The sequence below is a fragment of the Hyaena hyaena genome, unplaced genomic scaffold (assembly GCF_003009895.1).
Source record: "Hyaena hyaena isolate Hyena2069 unplaced genomic scaffold, ASM300989v1 scaffold_235, whole genome shotgun sequence".
In the NCBI taxonomy this organism is placed as follows: domain Eukaryota; kingdom Metazoa; phylum Chordata; class Mammalia; order Carnivora; family Hyaenidae; genus Hyaena; species Hyaena hyaena.
In genome coordinates this window covers 1,022,293-1,034,601 of record NW_024080867.1, presented here as the reverse complement: position 1 = coordinate 1,034,601, position 12,309 = coordinate 1,022,293, and the positions used below count along the sequence as shown (strand labels likewise).

At 45.4% G+C, this 12,309-nt stretch overlaps 2 protein-coding genes across 3 annotated transcripts in view; both read right to left on the bottom strand.

Moving 5' to 3' along the window:
* Positions 1-7,144: 7,144 nt before the first annotated feature.
* NCR1 (natural cytotoxicity triggering receptor 1) lies at positions 7,145-11,419 on the bottom strand. 2 transcript variants are annotated; one of them, XM_039244200.1, is made up of 7 exons: positions 11,331-11,419; positions 11,212-11,247; positions 10,744-11,028; positions 8,706-8,984; positions 8,396-8,446; positions 7,624-7,671; positions 7,145-7,509 (listed from the first exon to the last, which is right to left on the bottom strand). In XM_039244200.1, exons 1-7 carry the CDS (start codon positions 11,362-11,364, stop codon positions 7,334-7,336), a joined length of 909 nt encoding a protein of 302 aa, XP_039100131.1. In that variant the 5' UTR covers positions 11,365-11,419; the 3' UTR covers positions 7,145-7,333. The 2 variants fall into 2 exon arrangements, with proteins under 2 accessions (XP_039100131.1, XP_039100132.1); XM_039244201.1 differs by lacking the exon at positions 11,212-11,247.
* Positions 8,930-12,309, bottom strand: part of FCAR (Fc fragment of IgA receptor) — an 18,099-nt gene continuing 14,719 nt past the window's right edge. Inside the window, exon 6 of the mRNA XM_039244202.1 lies at positions 8,930-8,984. Within this exon, the coding sequence (XP_039100133.1) occupies positions 8,937-8,984 (48 nt within the window). The 3' untranslated portion in view covers positions 8,930-8,936. The remainder of the gene's footprint in view (positions 8,985-12,309) is intronic.

The window sequence follows — 12,309 nt, the reverse complement described above, 5'->3', positions numbered from 1 at the left end:
AAACATGGAAAGAGCCTAAGTGTCCATCAACAGATGAATGGATCAAGAAGATGTGGTTTATCTATACCATGGAATACTACATGGCAATGAGAAACAATGAAATCTGGCCTGTGTAGCAACATGGATGGACCTTGAGGGTGTTATGCTGAGCGAAGTAAGTCAGGCAGAGAAGGACAATATCATATGTTTGCACGTATAGGAGGATTAGTAGGAACTTGATGGAGGAACAAGGGGGAGAAGAAGGGCGGAAATGGTGGGGGAAAGGGAGAGAGGCAAACCATGAGAGACTCTTGAATGCTGACAAAAACTGAGGACTGATGGATGTAGGGGGGAGGAGGGATGGGCATGGAGGAGGGCACTTGTGGGGATGAGCACTGAGTGTTATGTAGAAACTAATTTGACAATAAACTATTTGTAAAAAAAAAAAAAAAAGGCGATAAAGGGGCGCCTGAGTGGCTCAGTCGGTTGAGCGTCCGACTTCCACTCAGGTCATGATCTCACGGTTGGTGGGTTCGAGCCCTGCATCTGGCTCTGTGCTCAACACTTGCTTGGAGGCTGCTTCGGATTCTGTCTCCTTCCTTCTCTGCCCTCCATGGCTCGCGCTCTGTTTCACTGTCTCTCAAAAATAAACAAATGTAATTTTTTAAAAAAAAGCGGATGAAACAACCCAAAGTTCCCGGAAAAAAAATTAAGGTTCAGAGAGACGGATTTGATTTGGGCATCTGTCTTAGAGAAATTGAAGCCATGCCATTAAGTGAGATCCGCCCCTACTTGTGTCCAGAGAAAGGCGGGTCTGCCATGCAGCCCGCCAGCTCTGGTGGTGGAGATCCCGTAAACATGATGGTGCAAGACAGAAAATGAGCAGAAGTGGCCAGTGAAGTGACTGTTTCAAGGAGGAAGTGGTCATACCACTGGCAGAGGAACAAAGGTGAGCTGAGAAGTATCCACTGCAAGTTCCAGGAAGCCCAATGGCGTTTCTCACAGTAACAGATTTCGCGGAAGTGTGGGGGTGGAGAAACCAGCTCCCGGAGGCTTGGCACCTGCGCCAAGGGGCCAAGCAGGAAATTGGTCTTCAGAGCCGTGGACCAGTAAGAGCAGAGGGGATGGACCTTTCCCCACATAACCGTGTTCTGAAGCTTGAGCTCCCATTCCCGACTCCGTACTGGAATAGTTGGGTCCCCGTGGTGGTGGCGGTGACGGTGGGGCACTGGCATATCCCTAGGGCGACACCAGTCCTCATAACGTCGCTAACAAGGAGCTACTGTTCTTCCTTTTAGCAAATGGGAGGTGGAAATAGAAGGCGCGTATCTTGCCTTAGGAACACAGGTTTTTTTTTGTTTTTTGTTTTTTTAAAATATTTTTATTTATTTCTAGGAGAGAGAGAGAAAGAGACAGAGAGAGAGACAGTGTGAGCAGGGGAGGGTCAGAGAGAGAGGGAGTCACAGACTGAAACAGGCTCCAGGCTCTGAGCTGGCAGTCAGCACAGAGCCCGACGCGGGGCTCGAACCCACGAACCACGAGATCATGACCTAAGTGAAAGTCAGACTCTCAACCGACTAAGCCACCCAGGCGCCCCAGGAACACAGGTTTTAACAGAGACTGAATTTGGTCCTCCCCCCCCCCCCGCCCCCCAGCTCCTAATTCTGCACTAGATTTGTTGTTTGAAATGAGATGAAGAAAACAGAGAATCTAGGCTGGAGATCCAGTCTTATTGTAATCACAGATAAAGAAGAGCCTGGAGTAAATGAGGAAGGAAGGGAGGTGGGGCTGAGGAGGGAAGGAGGGGGCCCCCAGCCCTCAAACATCACCCCACATTAGGGTCTGTGCTGACAGCTCCGCACATGGAGCTTGTTTGAATTCTGTGTCTCCCTCTCTCTCTCTGCCCCTCCCCGCTCATGCTCTGTTTCAAAAATAAATAAACATTAAAAAAAAGAAAGAAACGGGCTGGTATCAAAGTGTAACAAACCAGCTTGTGATCCATCTTAGACTTACACAATGCTATATGTCAATACCTTTCAGTAAAAAAAAAATACAATCTTTTCAGTTTGGGAAGACGGACCATTCATTTGTGTCTCTGGCTTTGTCTCAAATGTATTGTCTTCTTACCACATGGTTCATGGTTCACGCACAATATCAACACCATTGGGGGAAATGTCCCCTTCTTCATCCACCCAAGCTGCTCAGAGTCCTCGTTAACAATACCACCTGCTGAGTCATCATTTCTTTTTATTTTTAATTTTTATTTAAATTCCAGCTGGTTAGGGGCGCCTGGGTGGCTTAGTCGGTTAAGCGTCCGACTTTCGCTTAGGTCATGATGTCACGGTTCGTGGTTCGAGCCCCGCGTCGGGCTCTGTGCTGACTGCCAGCTCGGAGCCTGGAGCCTGTTTCAGTCTGTGACTCCCTCTCTCTCTGACCCTCCCCTGCTCACGCTGTCTCTCTCTCTCGTCTAGAAATAAATAAAAATATTTAAAAAAAAATAAATTCCAGCTGGTTAAAGTACAGTGTAATATTAGTTTCAGTTGTACAATATAGTCATTCCACAATTCCACACAGCACTGGTGCTCATCACGACAAGTGCTCTCCTTAACCCATATCGGTTAATTCCCCATCCCCCAACCACCTCTTCTTTAGTAGCCACTAGTTTGTTCTCTGTAGTCAAGAGTCTGTTTCTTGGTTCCCCCCCTCTTTTCCTTTGCTTCTTTATTTCTTAAATTCTACATATGAATGAAATCATATGGCATTTGTCTTTCTCTGACTTATTTCACATAACATTATACTCTACATTATAGCTCCATCCATGTCATTGCAAATGGCAGGATTTCATTATTTTTTATGATTGAATAATATTCCACTATATATACACACTACATATACTATGTGTATGTACTATATATATGTATGTACTCTCTCTTTATATATATATATGTATAGATAGATAGATAGACACACACACACACATACACACACACACACACACACCACATATTCCTTATCCATTGATGTATCGATGGACACTTGGGCCGCTTCCATAATTTTCAGCCATCATTCTGAACAGTAAAATGAAGTATGGCTTCTGTGCCTAAAATATATCAAAGGTCTTCACCTTCTCTGAGTCATTATCAACTATCATCTAGAATAACGTAGGAGCCTCCTAACTGGTCTCACCGGATATGTTCCTTCTCATTTACAAACGGAATCAAGCCTAGCAGAACAAAAATACAAAGGAATTTCCTAACTTGGACAATGAGCATCTATTAAAAATTCTAGCAATTTGCTTACTCAGTGGTAAAATATGAAAATATTCCTCATAAAATAGGTGGTGAGGATTAAGGAGGGCACGTCTGATGAGGACCAGGTGATGTATGGAAGTGTTGAATCACTAAGTTCTACACCTAAAACTAATATTACACTATATGTTAACTAACTGGAATTTAAATAAAAGCTTGAGAAAAAATATTCCCTACACTAATACTACTAAGAAGAAGGATACTTGCTATCCATTAATATGCTGGGGTTCTAGCCAGGTGGTAAGACAATAAAAAATAAATCAATTTTACAAAAAAATTCTAAATTTTTTTAAATCTGGAAATCTGAAATAATCAAAAGCTGCTAAAATTAAGAAGTGAACTTTTGTAAGACCACTGAGTACACATTCAATATATAGAAACCAATTTTAACAGAGGACCGTGGGGGAGAAGAAGGGGGGAAGTAGTGGGGGAGAGGGAGGGAGACAAACCATGAGAGACTCTTGAAGGCCAAGAACAAACTGAGGACTAATGGGTGTGTGTGTGGGGGGTGATGGGCATGGAGGAGGGAACTTGTGGGGATGAGCACTGGGTGTTGTATGGAAACCAACTTGACAATAAACTATTTAAAAAATAAATAAAAATAAAAGAAAAAATGTATTGCATAAGAGAGAAAAAAATTATTTATTAGAGCAGTTAACACATTTATTCATTATATCATCCTTTAACTAGGTTTTCTTCCAAGTACTAAATATAGCAACACTAAAAAAATTCTGTAATAAAATATGATACATATAAAAGACAAGAAATAAAAAAGGAAGGAACACCTGTGTTTTCATGAAATATTATAATACCAGCAGCAATGTTGGTAAAATTATTTAAAGAATGGTACCACTTACAAAATAAAAGTCATGTAACTAGCGGATCTATCTGGAGGTGATATAGCCAGAGGACATAGCTGGTGGATATCTAACAAAAGATGTGCACATTCTGTACATACAGGACTACATGATATTGTCTAGAGAAATCAGGGAACATGTAAATACATGGCAAAAATAACACATTTAGGGTTCAGGCTTGCATGGATTGGAAGATTGAAGAGGTGATAACTCTCCCTAAATTGATCTGTAGCTTCAGTACAATTTCACCCACAGCCCAGGCTGGTCTTTTGAGAAAGCTACATCCTCAAGTTAATATTGGAATCTAAAGGACCCAGAATAACCTTGGCTATCCCGAGAAATAACAAAAGTGGTGAATATTAAACATCTCAGGACCAGAACCCATCACCCATCACTGGGCCTCCCTCTGGGTGACCGGGATTTTTTTTTTTAAGTCATCTTCCTGGTTGTCAAGACTAGAAAGAGGTGACATTCTCAACTTTTTTGTTGTCTGCTTCTCCATCGTTTTGTCTTCTCCTGCATAATCCCTTCTCTCTGCAAAAACAGGGGTCTTTCTGCAGTACATAAGTCATCCTATCTCATCTACGATCAAAATGGTCAATGAGCTCCCTTTGCCTTAAGGATAAAATTTGCATTTAGGATGTGGCTTCCATGGCTGTGCTTGCTCTGCTGGTTTTGTCTGTGCCCAGCGTCACCCAGAACCTCTCTTTCTCGCTCTCTCTTTTTTTTTAATTTTATTTTTTTTTACAAATAGTTTATTGTCAAATTAGTTTCTACATAACACTCAGTGCTCATCCCCAAAGTGCCCTCCTCTCTTTCTCTCTTAATCACAGCTCGGGTTATCCTGAATGATTTTCACCCTTTGTCTGATACGTGGGACTTTGCTTGGACTGGTGCAGTCACCTACTGCTATCATCCCTTTCCTCATCTGTACACCCTGCTCAATGTCTCTATGTCATGGAGTTTATTTATTTATGTATTTATAGAGAAAGTGCAAGCGGGGGAAGGGCAGAGAGAAAGGAAGAGAGAGAGAATCCCAAGCAGGCTCTGCACTGCCAGCGTGGAGCTCAAAGCGGGGCTCAAACCCATGAACCGTGAGATCATGACTTAAGCCGAAGTCAGGCGCTTAACCGACGGAGCCACCCAGGTGCCCCTCTATGTCCTGGAATTTTGCACAGAAAGAGACTCCTATGGCATCCTGTATTTCTTCTTATCCCCTTTCACTGCATTTACTCACTTTCTTTAAGATATGCGCTTGTGGACAATCAGTTCTGTTCTGGCAAGGATGTTTGCTCCTTCATCAGTGCCCAGCACACAGTAGTCTCTTGTAACAGACTGTAGGTGCCTATCAGAGCTCTGTCACATCCCTCCTCACTCACTGGTCACAGAAATACCGGTGTTTATCTTGTCACAGACACACACCTGGAATAAAGGTTACCTTTCCCAACCTCCGTGGCATCCGAGAGGGGGCAAGCTATTAGGCTCTAACCATTGAGAAATAAATGGAAATGTTTTCGAGTGTTTCCAATAAATCTCATAACAAACAATTGGCTAGTACTTCATCCTCATTTCCCTCTGTCCCTTCTTCCCTGTGCTTCTTTTTGCTGTCTGGAGTACAAACCAGGTTTAACATTTTGAAAAGGGTAATCCACTTAACCATTTGTCTTTGTCCTGTTGACCAGTTTTGGAAGATTTTGACTTGGAGCAGTGGGGAGAACAGCCTTGTGTGGAAGAGACCCCTCCATTCCTCTAAGGAGGCTCTCAAGCCCCTGCATTTTTATCTGGAGACCCAAAATTCTTCCACCTGACACATGACATGTTTTTCCCCCCTTGAAATTGTAGGTTTCCTGCCATCGGTTAGAATATGGAATATTTGGAATACTACAAACATACTCCACTCAAGTCCATCACATCTTGGGATGATGACTATGACTCAGCCTCAACAGAAATTCTTGGACCGTGAACACCCAGCAAATGAAGAAGAACAACAACAAAAAGAACATTCAGTATTTGTCCGCTGGTAGTGAGATAGCAGTTGGTGGTATTTTCAATTCCCTGTAGTTGGGAATAATAAGGGTTACCATTGAGTTGAGCCTATGCTGGTTTCTTGATAGTCTTAAATATCTCATTAAATATTCATGTTACCCTTTTGAGGTTGGAAATTATGTTCTCTGATATATAATAGAAAATTCAAGATTTAGAGAATGGATTTGACCCATTTGAGGTGTCAGAATCTTGAGGAGGGCAGGGACCCATAAAATGCTTATATTAATTAATGGGTTGGTCAAGGAGAAATTCTCAAGGAACAAAGGGTCTGGACAGCATTTCAAGGACCATAATCAGCAATCTCAAGTTCTAAGTGTGTGCTACAGCCTCATTTATATATCCATTGATCTGAAGTGTGTTTCATGAGAACTTTCTTAGTGCAGGAGCTGTGAGCACAGCCATCAAATCTGACATGGACTTAATTCACACGAGTTCACTGTAGAAACAGGAAAATGGATATGTATGTAGGGTGACAGTCCGATTGCTGTTTTAGAGAAACAATAGGTGCTTTGGGGGCATGGTATCTTAAGTCAAGCTGGAGGGTTTAGAGAACTTTCTTGGAGGAGACCTGAGGAACAAGGCAAAGTATGGATAAAGAAGCGAAGAAGACAGAACTTTGTGGTGGCATAGGGGCAGAGGAGTTGGGGCAAGGCTGCGACCCAGCCAGGACACCCTCAGATAGCCGGGCCACATCTCTATCGACCAGTGGTTGCCTCTCTGGCTCCTGTTCCAGGTCACAAATGCATATTCTGTACTGGTTGTTAAGTATCTAGAATGACATGTTGCAGAAAAGGAAAGAAGAAATATGGATAAAGACCAAATTAGGGAGCAATATTCTGTGGCCATGCTGTTAACGAGGGAGATATTTTTGGGGAAGTCCAGTGAGGCTAAAACTTTGGTTTGCATTAGGCAGGCACAAAAACGCTCAGACCCCAGAAGAGACAATACAATCTGTCTGCAGGAAAAATTTAACGTCTGCATCCCGCCTCCTGCCTCCTCCAGGAAGCTTCCCCAAACCCAACACAGGTGTCTTGCGGTAAACCTCCCTCCACGGGCACAACACAGAGCTCACACAGCCCAAGGGCAAGGTCAGCTTTCAGCTCTATCTGTGGCCAGCCCATCCCTTGGCCATTTGTTCAGCGGTCACTGTGTACTGAACCTTCTCCTGCGTTCCTGACTTGAAGCCCTGTGGGCTTCCTCTTGCATTCTCTTCCTGCAAAGCCAGTCTTCAGCCAGGAGGTACCCAAGGGCCAGAAGAACCAGGAAAGCCAGACCCATCCGAAGGAGATTCTGGGCAGTGTGATTCCAGAGGGCAAGGTCTGGGGTCAGAAGAACAGAGTGGTCACTGTCAGGCAGCGCCTCACCCCGTCTGTCCCTCTGTCCTTTCCAGATCACACTCCTTCACAGCCTGCAGCCTCCCTCTGCCTGCCTACCTTGCTGGACTGCTGTGTTTGTGGTTAGCAGGTAAGGATCCCAGGAGTCTGCGGATGACAAGGAGAGTGAAGAAGTGGGGGAAAGAGATGGTGCTGGTCCCTCTGTCCCAGCCTCTCCTGCCCTCAGACAGGCCCCATGTCCCTCTGCAGTTTTTCTGGGTCCCCGCCCCATGCTTCTGGTCCTAGTGGCTTCATCTGGCAGGTAGAGAGGAAGAGCCAAGGGGCAGGTGAGCCCTGAGAGAAGAATTCAGCCCCAGGACTTTGAGCAGGGCAAGTCTCATGCCTGACCCTCAGCTCCCTCATTAAGTCGGTCAACATGGCTTCTTTTCCTCCATCACACTGGCCATCCCTCTGACTTGGGACAAATGCAGTGGCTGATCCCTCCCTCTGCAATGTTCCTTCTCTGCATAGCCACAGGACTAACACCCTCAGCTCTTTCAGGTTTTTGTTCTGTGAGGTCGATTCAGAAAACTCTATTTAATACTGCCACCTGCCCCCCCTCCCCCGTCACCATAACCCCTTTTGTTCTTTGTCTGTTGTCCACACTACTGTTTGCTCCTCATGTGCTATGTAATTGGTTTATTTATCTGACTTAGACTCATGGTCTGTCTCCTGCTGGGATAAAAGCAAGGATGCTTGTCTGCTCGACTGCTGGAGCTGCAGGTCACAGCAAGTGCTATGCAGCCAATGGATATTTCCGGTGAGCGCCATGTTTGTGGTGGCACTGGAGGCTTTGATCCCTCCCCCAAGTTTAGAAGTACCTGTTACTCACCAGAAAAAGAGGTGTGTTCTGTGGGCACAAGGCTGGCGTCCTCAGCGTCTCCTGGTAATGAAGAAAACAAGTAAGGGTTTTGGGTTTCCTCCGGTCTTCCCACCTGGTCTCTGCACCCTCCCACCCCATCCCTCAGGCCTTCTTCTTCAGGAAAAATCAACAGGGCCTCCGGAAAATGCATGTGGATGAGGGCATTGGTGGGAGGAACCCTCTGCATCTTCCCACCTGTCCCTTTGCTGCCTTCTCATCTTGGTTGGGGTTCACTTGGAGTTCCAAAGAGCACATGAGGGAAAGCTGAGGGCTTCCTCACCTGTGACCAGGAGCTTCACAGGCTCACTGGGGAAAGACCAGGCATAGTTGTTATAAGAGCCAAAGCATCTGTATGTCCCTCTGTGGGCTGTAGTCACAGGACCCAGGGGAAACTCCACCTGGGTGTTCCCATATCTGGGCTGTGGGTGGCTGGATCTTCCCTCCTTGAGCAGAAGGAACATGTTTGTTGCAGTCTCCAGATGGCAGTGGAAGGTCACATTGTCTCCTGAGCTCACCTCAGGTCCAGGGTGAACAGAGAGGGTGGGTGTGTCATACATTTCTGTGGGAGAAGGAGGCAGGTAGGTTAAAGAGTCATTATCCCACCACCCATATCTCCCCATCACCCCTTGGCCTTAAGCCTGGGATGTCACTTGCCAGAATCTCTCTTCTGTTTCAGTCATGGACACACCTTCCCCAATTTCTCCCTTCAAGACTGAGACAGAGCCTCCTCCAGCTTTCAGGGGCATTAATATGAATCTCTCTGGGAATTGCCCCACATCAGTGGTTCTGAGTTAGAGATCCCTGGGACCAGTGACATCAGCATCGCCTGGAGGCTTTTTTAAGAAATGCAGATTCCCAGGCCCCACCCCAGACCCACTGCACCAGAAACTCAGGGGAAGGGCAGCCATCTATGCTTTAAAACATTATTATTAAAAAAATTATTATTGTTTTCAATTGCTATAAAATACATGTAACAACATTTACCATCTTAACCATCAAAATTTTAAAAACAAAGTTTATTTTTGAGACATAACGACAGCACAAGAGGATGAAGGGCAGAGAGACAGGGAGACACAGAATCTGAAGCAGCTCCAGGCTCTGAGCTGTCAGCACAGAGCCCGACGCGGGGCTTGAACCCATGAATCACAAGATCATGACCTGAGTCAAAGTTGGACACTTAAACTACTGAGCCACCCAGGCCTTCCCCCATTTTAACCATATTTAAGGGTACAGTTCAGTGACACTAAGCACATTCACATTGCTTTGTGCAACTGTCCCCACCATCCATCTTCAGAAATATTTTCATCTTGCAAATCTGAAACTCTGTCCCTATTATTAAACACCATCACCCCATCCCCATCCCCCAGCCCCTGACAGCCACCGTTCTGCTTTCTATTTCTGTGCGTTTGACCATCCTGGGTCCCACACAGAAGTGGAACCAGATAGTGTTTGTCCATGTGTGGCTGTCTTAGCTCACTGAGCATAATGTCCTCAGGGTTCATCCGTATTGTAGCAGGGGTCAGAATTTCCTTCCTTTTTAAGGCCAAACAATATTCTGTTGTGTGTATAGACCACACTCTGTTTATCTGTTGGTCAATAGACACTGAGATTGTTGCTACCTTTTGGCCACTGTGAATAGGGCTTTCATGCACATGACTGCACTAAGGCCATCTGTGTTTTCACAAACCCTCCAAGTGATTCTGATACCTGCTTAAGTGGGCAAACAGAATCCCTCAGCTGAGCCTCCTTAACTGAGGCAGCTTTCCCTCCCAACCCTGTACTGTCCTGTCTTTTTCCACACTGTTATTTCCTCCTCATGTGCTTATGACTGATAGATTTATCCTAAACTTGACTCATGGTCTGTCTTCTGCCAGAAAGCAAGTGCCACAAAAGCATGGATGTTTGCATGGAACCCCCATGGGAGGGGTTCTCATCCACTCCCTGGTTGATGCTGGTGGGCAGAGACCCCCTAGCCTCATTTAGAGACCACCAGGAAGGGCCATCCCGGTCCGGAGTTCCACATTGGTTTGGCTGAGATGTCTGTTGAAACCACCACCAGAGTTTACCTTTGCCTCCTGCGTAGCCTGTTTCTGTCACTCCTCATCACAGGGGTCATTTTTGAGGATAGTCCCCAGATGCATGCAAACATCGGTCTCAGAACATCTCACCTGGATAAACTGACCTATGACAAATCCGCTCCTAGCTCACAGATAACCGTGGAGTGAGGTTTAGATGACATTAAAGGAAATTAATAAACGATGACCCTCCCCAGGATTCAGGCTCAGGGGATGACCACAGAGAGATGAGGGGACAGTTACCTGTTACCACCAGGTCCAGAGGGTCACTAGGATCTGACCAGAGCTCCCCGCTTCGGTAAATGCACCTGTATCGCCCTGCAGTGAGCAGCGTCATGGCTGAGATGGGGAATGAGACTATCTTCCTTATTCCAGGTCGTCTCGGTCTCTGCTGGGCAGACAGGTGTCCCTCGAAATACAGCTGGTACTCAGCAGCCTCAGGAATCCCCTGGCATAAGATCCTCACTGGCCTTCCCTTTGGAATCATGAAATTGGGCTTGGCCCAGATGACAGGTTTTGAAAGAATCTCTGGAAGGGAATCAGAAGCTGGAGTTCCACATAAAGCGCCTTCCCCCCCACATTTCCACCCGGTTGCTGGCCTCACGCCTTCCTAGCAAACCAGAGCCCCTGATCCCTCCTCTGGTTGTTTGTAGGTGAATACTTAGCCTGAGCCCAGAAGAGAGACTCTGGGACTCTGGAGGAGGGACTCACGCGTCTGGGTGCTGATGGTCTGGCTCAGATACAGCCCTGGAAGACAGGAACAGTGAGCCACGCCGCTCCCCCCATGCCCAGAACCCCGGATTCTGTCTCCCTCTCAGGACCGAACTCACCAAGGCAGAGCAGCGCAGTGAATGTGGAAGTCATAGCCTCGATTCTGTGAGGCGAACGTGGAGACTGAGACCAGCAGGCCAGGAAGATGCACAGGATGTGGTGGGTAAAGGCCAGCACTCATTGCCCTGGGGATTTCACACTGACTTTTTTTTTTTTTTAAAGAGAAGGTTCACCTTTGACCATGAGGTGCAAAGACACATCTGATCATATCTGTGGTCTAACCAGATCCTCTGACAATTGTCTGTCCCACCTGAAACTCATTCACTTCAGGGTCCACCTCTAATATCTGAAATGCGGACATTATGCCCAGGGAAGACAGACGATGATGTACAGAGCAGACACCTTAGAATCCTTTAAAAAATACGTGTTTGACCTTGGTTCCCCTCTGTTCGGTGGGCATGTGTTAATAGTGTCATCAGAATGGAATGATAACACTATCATCTCCAAAGCTTTGTTATGGTGTTTCAACAAAATGATGTATTTTTAAATAAAAATGTTCTGGTTTTTTTTTTTTTTACATCAGTATATTCCTTTAGTCTGTTAGAATGCAGAAATATTAAAATGCTAAATATTTTAATATAGTTTTCTTGTTTTATTTATTTATTAAAATTTTTTTTTTACAAATAGTTTATTGTCAAGTTGGTTTCCATATAACACCCAGTGCTCATCCCCACAAGTGCCCGCCTCCATGCCCATCGCCCCCCTTCCCCTCCCCCCACCCCCATTAGCCCTCAGTTTGTTCTCGGCATTCAAGAGTCTCTCATGGTTTGCCTCTCTCCCTCTCCCCCACTATTTCCCCCTTCTTCTCCCCCACGGTCCTCCGTTAAGTTCCTCCTATACGTGCAAACATATGGTATATTTTAATATAGTTTAAAATTCAAACTGTGTTCATTTTCCCCCAAAAGGCCTAAACAATTTTTTTTAGAGTTTTTTTTTTTTTTACAAATAGTTTATTGTCAAATTAGTTTCTACATAACA

Excerpts from the sequence above, each read along its gene's own strand:
- NCR1 (XM_039244200.1), bottom strand. The coding sequence starts at position 11,364 with ATGACTTCCACATTCACTGCGCTGCTCTGCCTTG. Across the intron at positions 11,248-11,330 it reads CACTGCGCTGCTCTGCCTTG|GGCTGTATCTGAGCCAGACC; the intron begins GTGAGTTCGGTC and ends CCTGTCTTCCAG. Across the intron at positions 7,672-8,395 it reads AGAACACACCTCTTTTTCTG|ACTCCTGGGATCCTTACCTG; the intron begins GTGAGTAACAGG and ends TGTCATCCGCAG.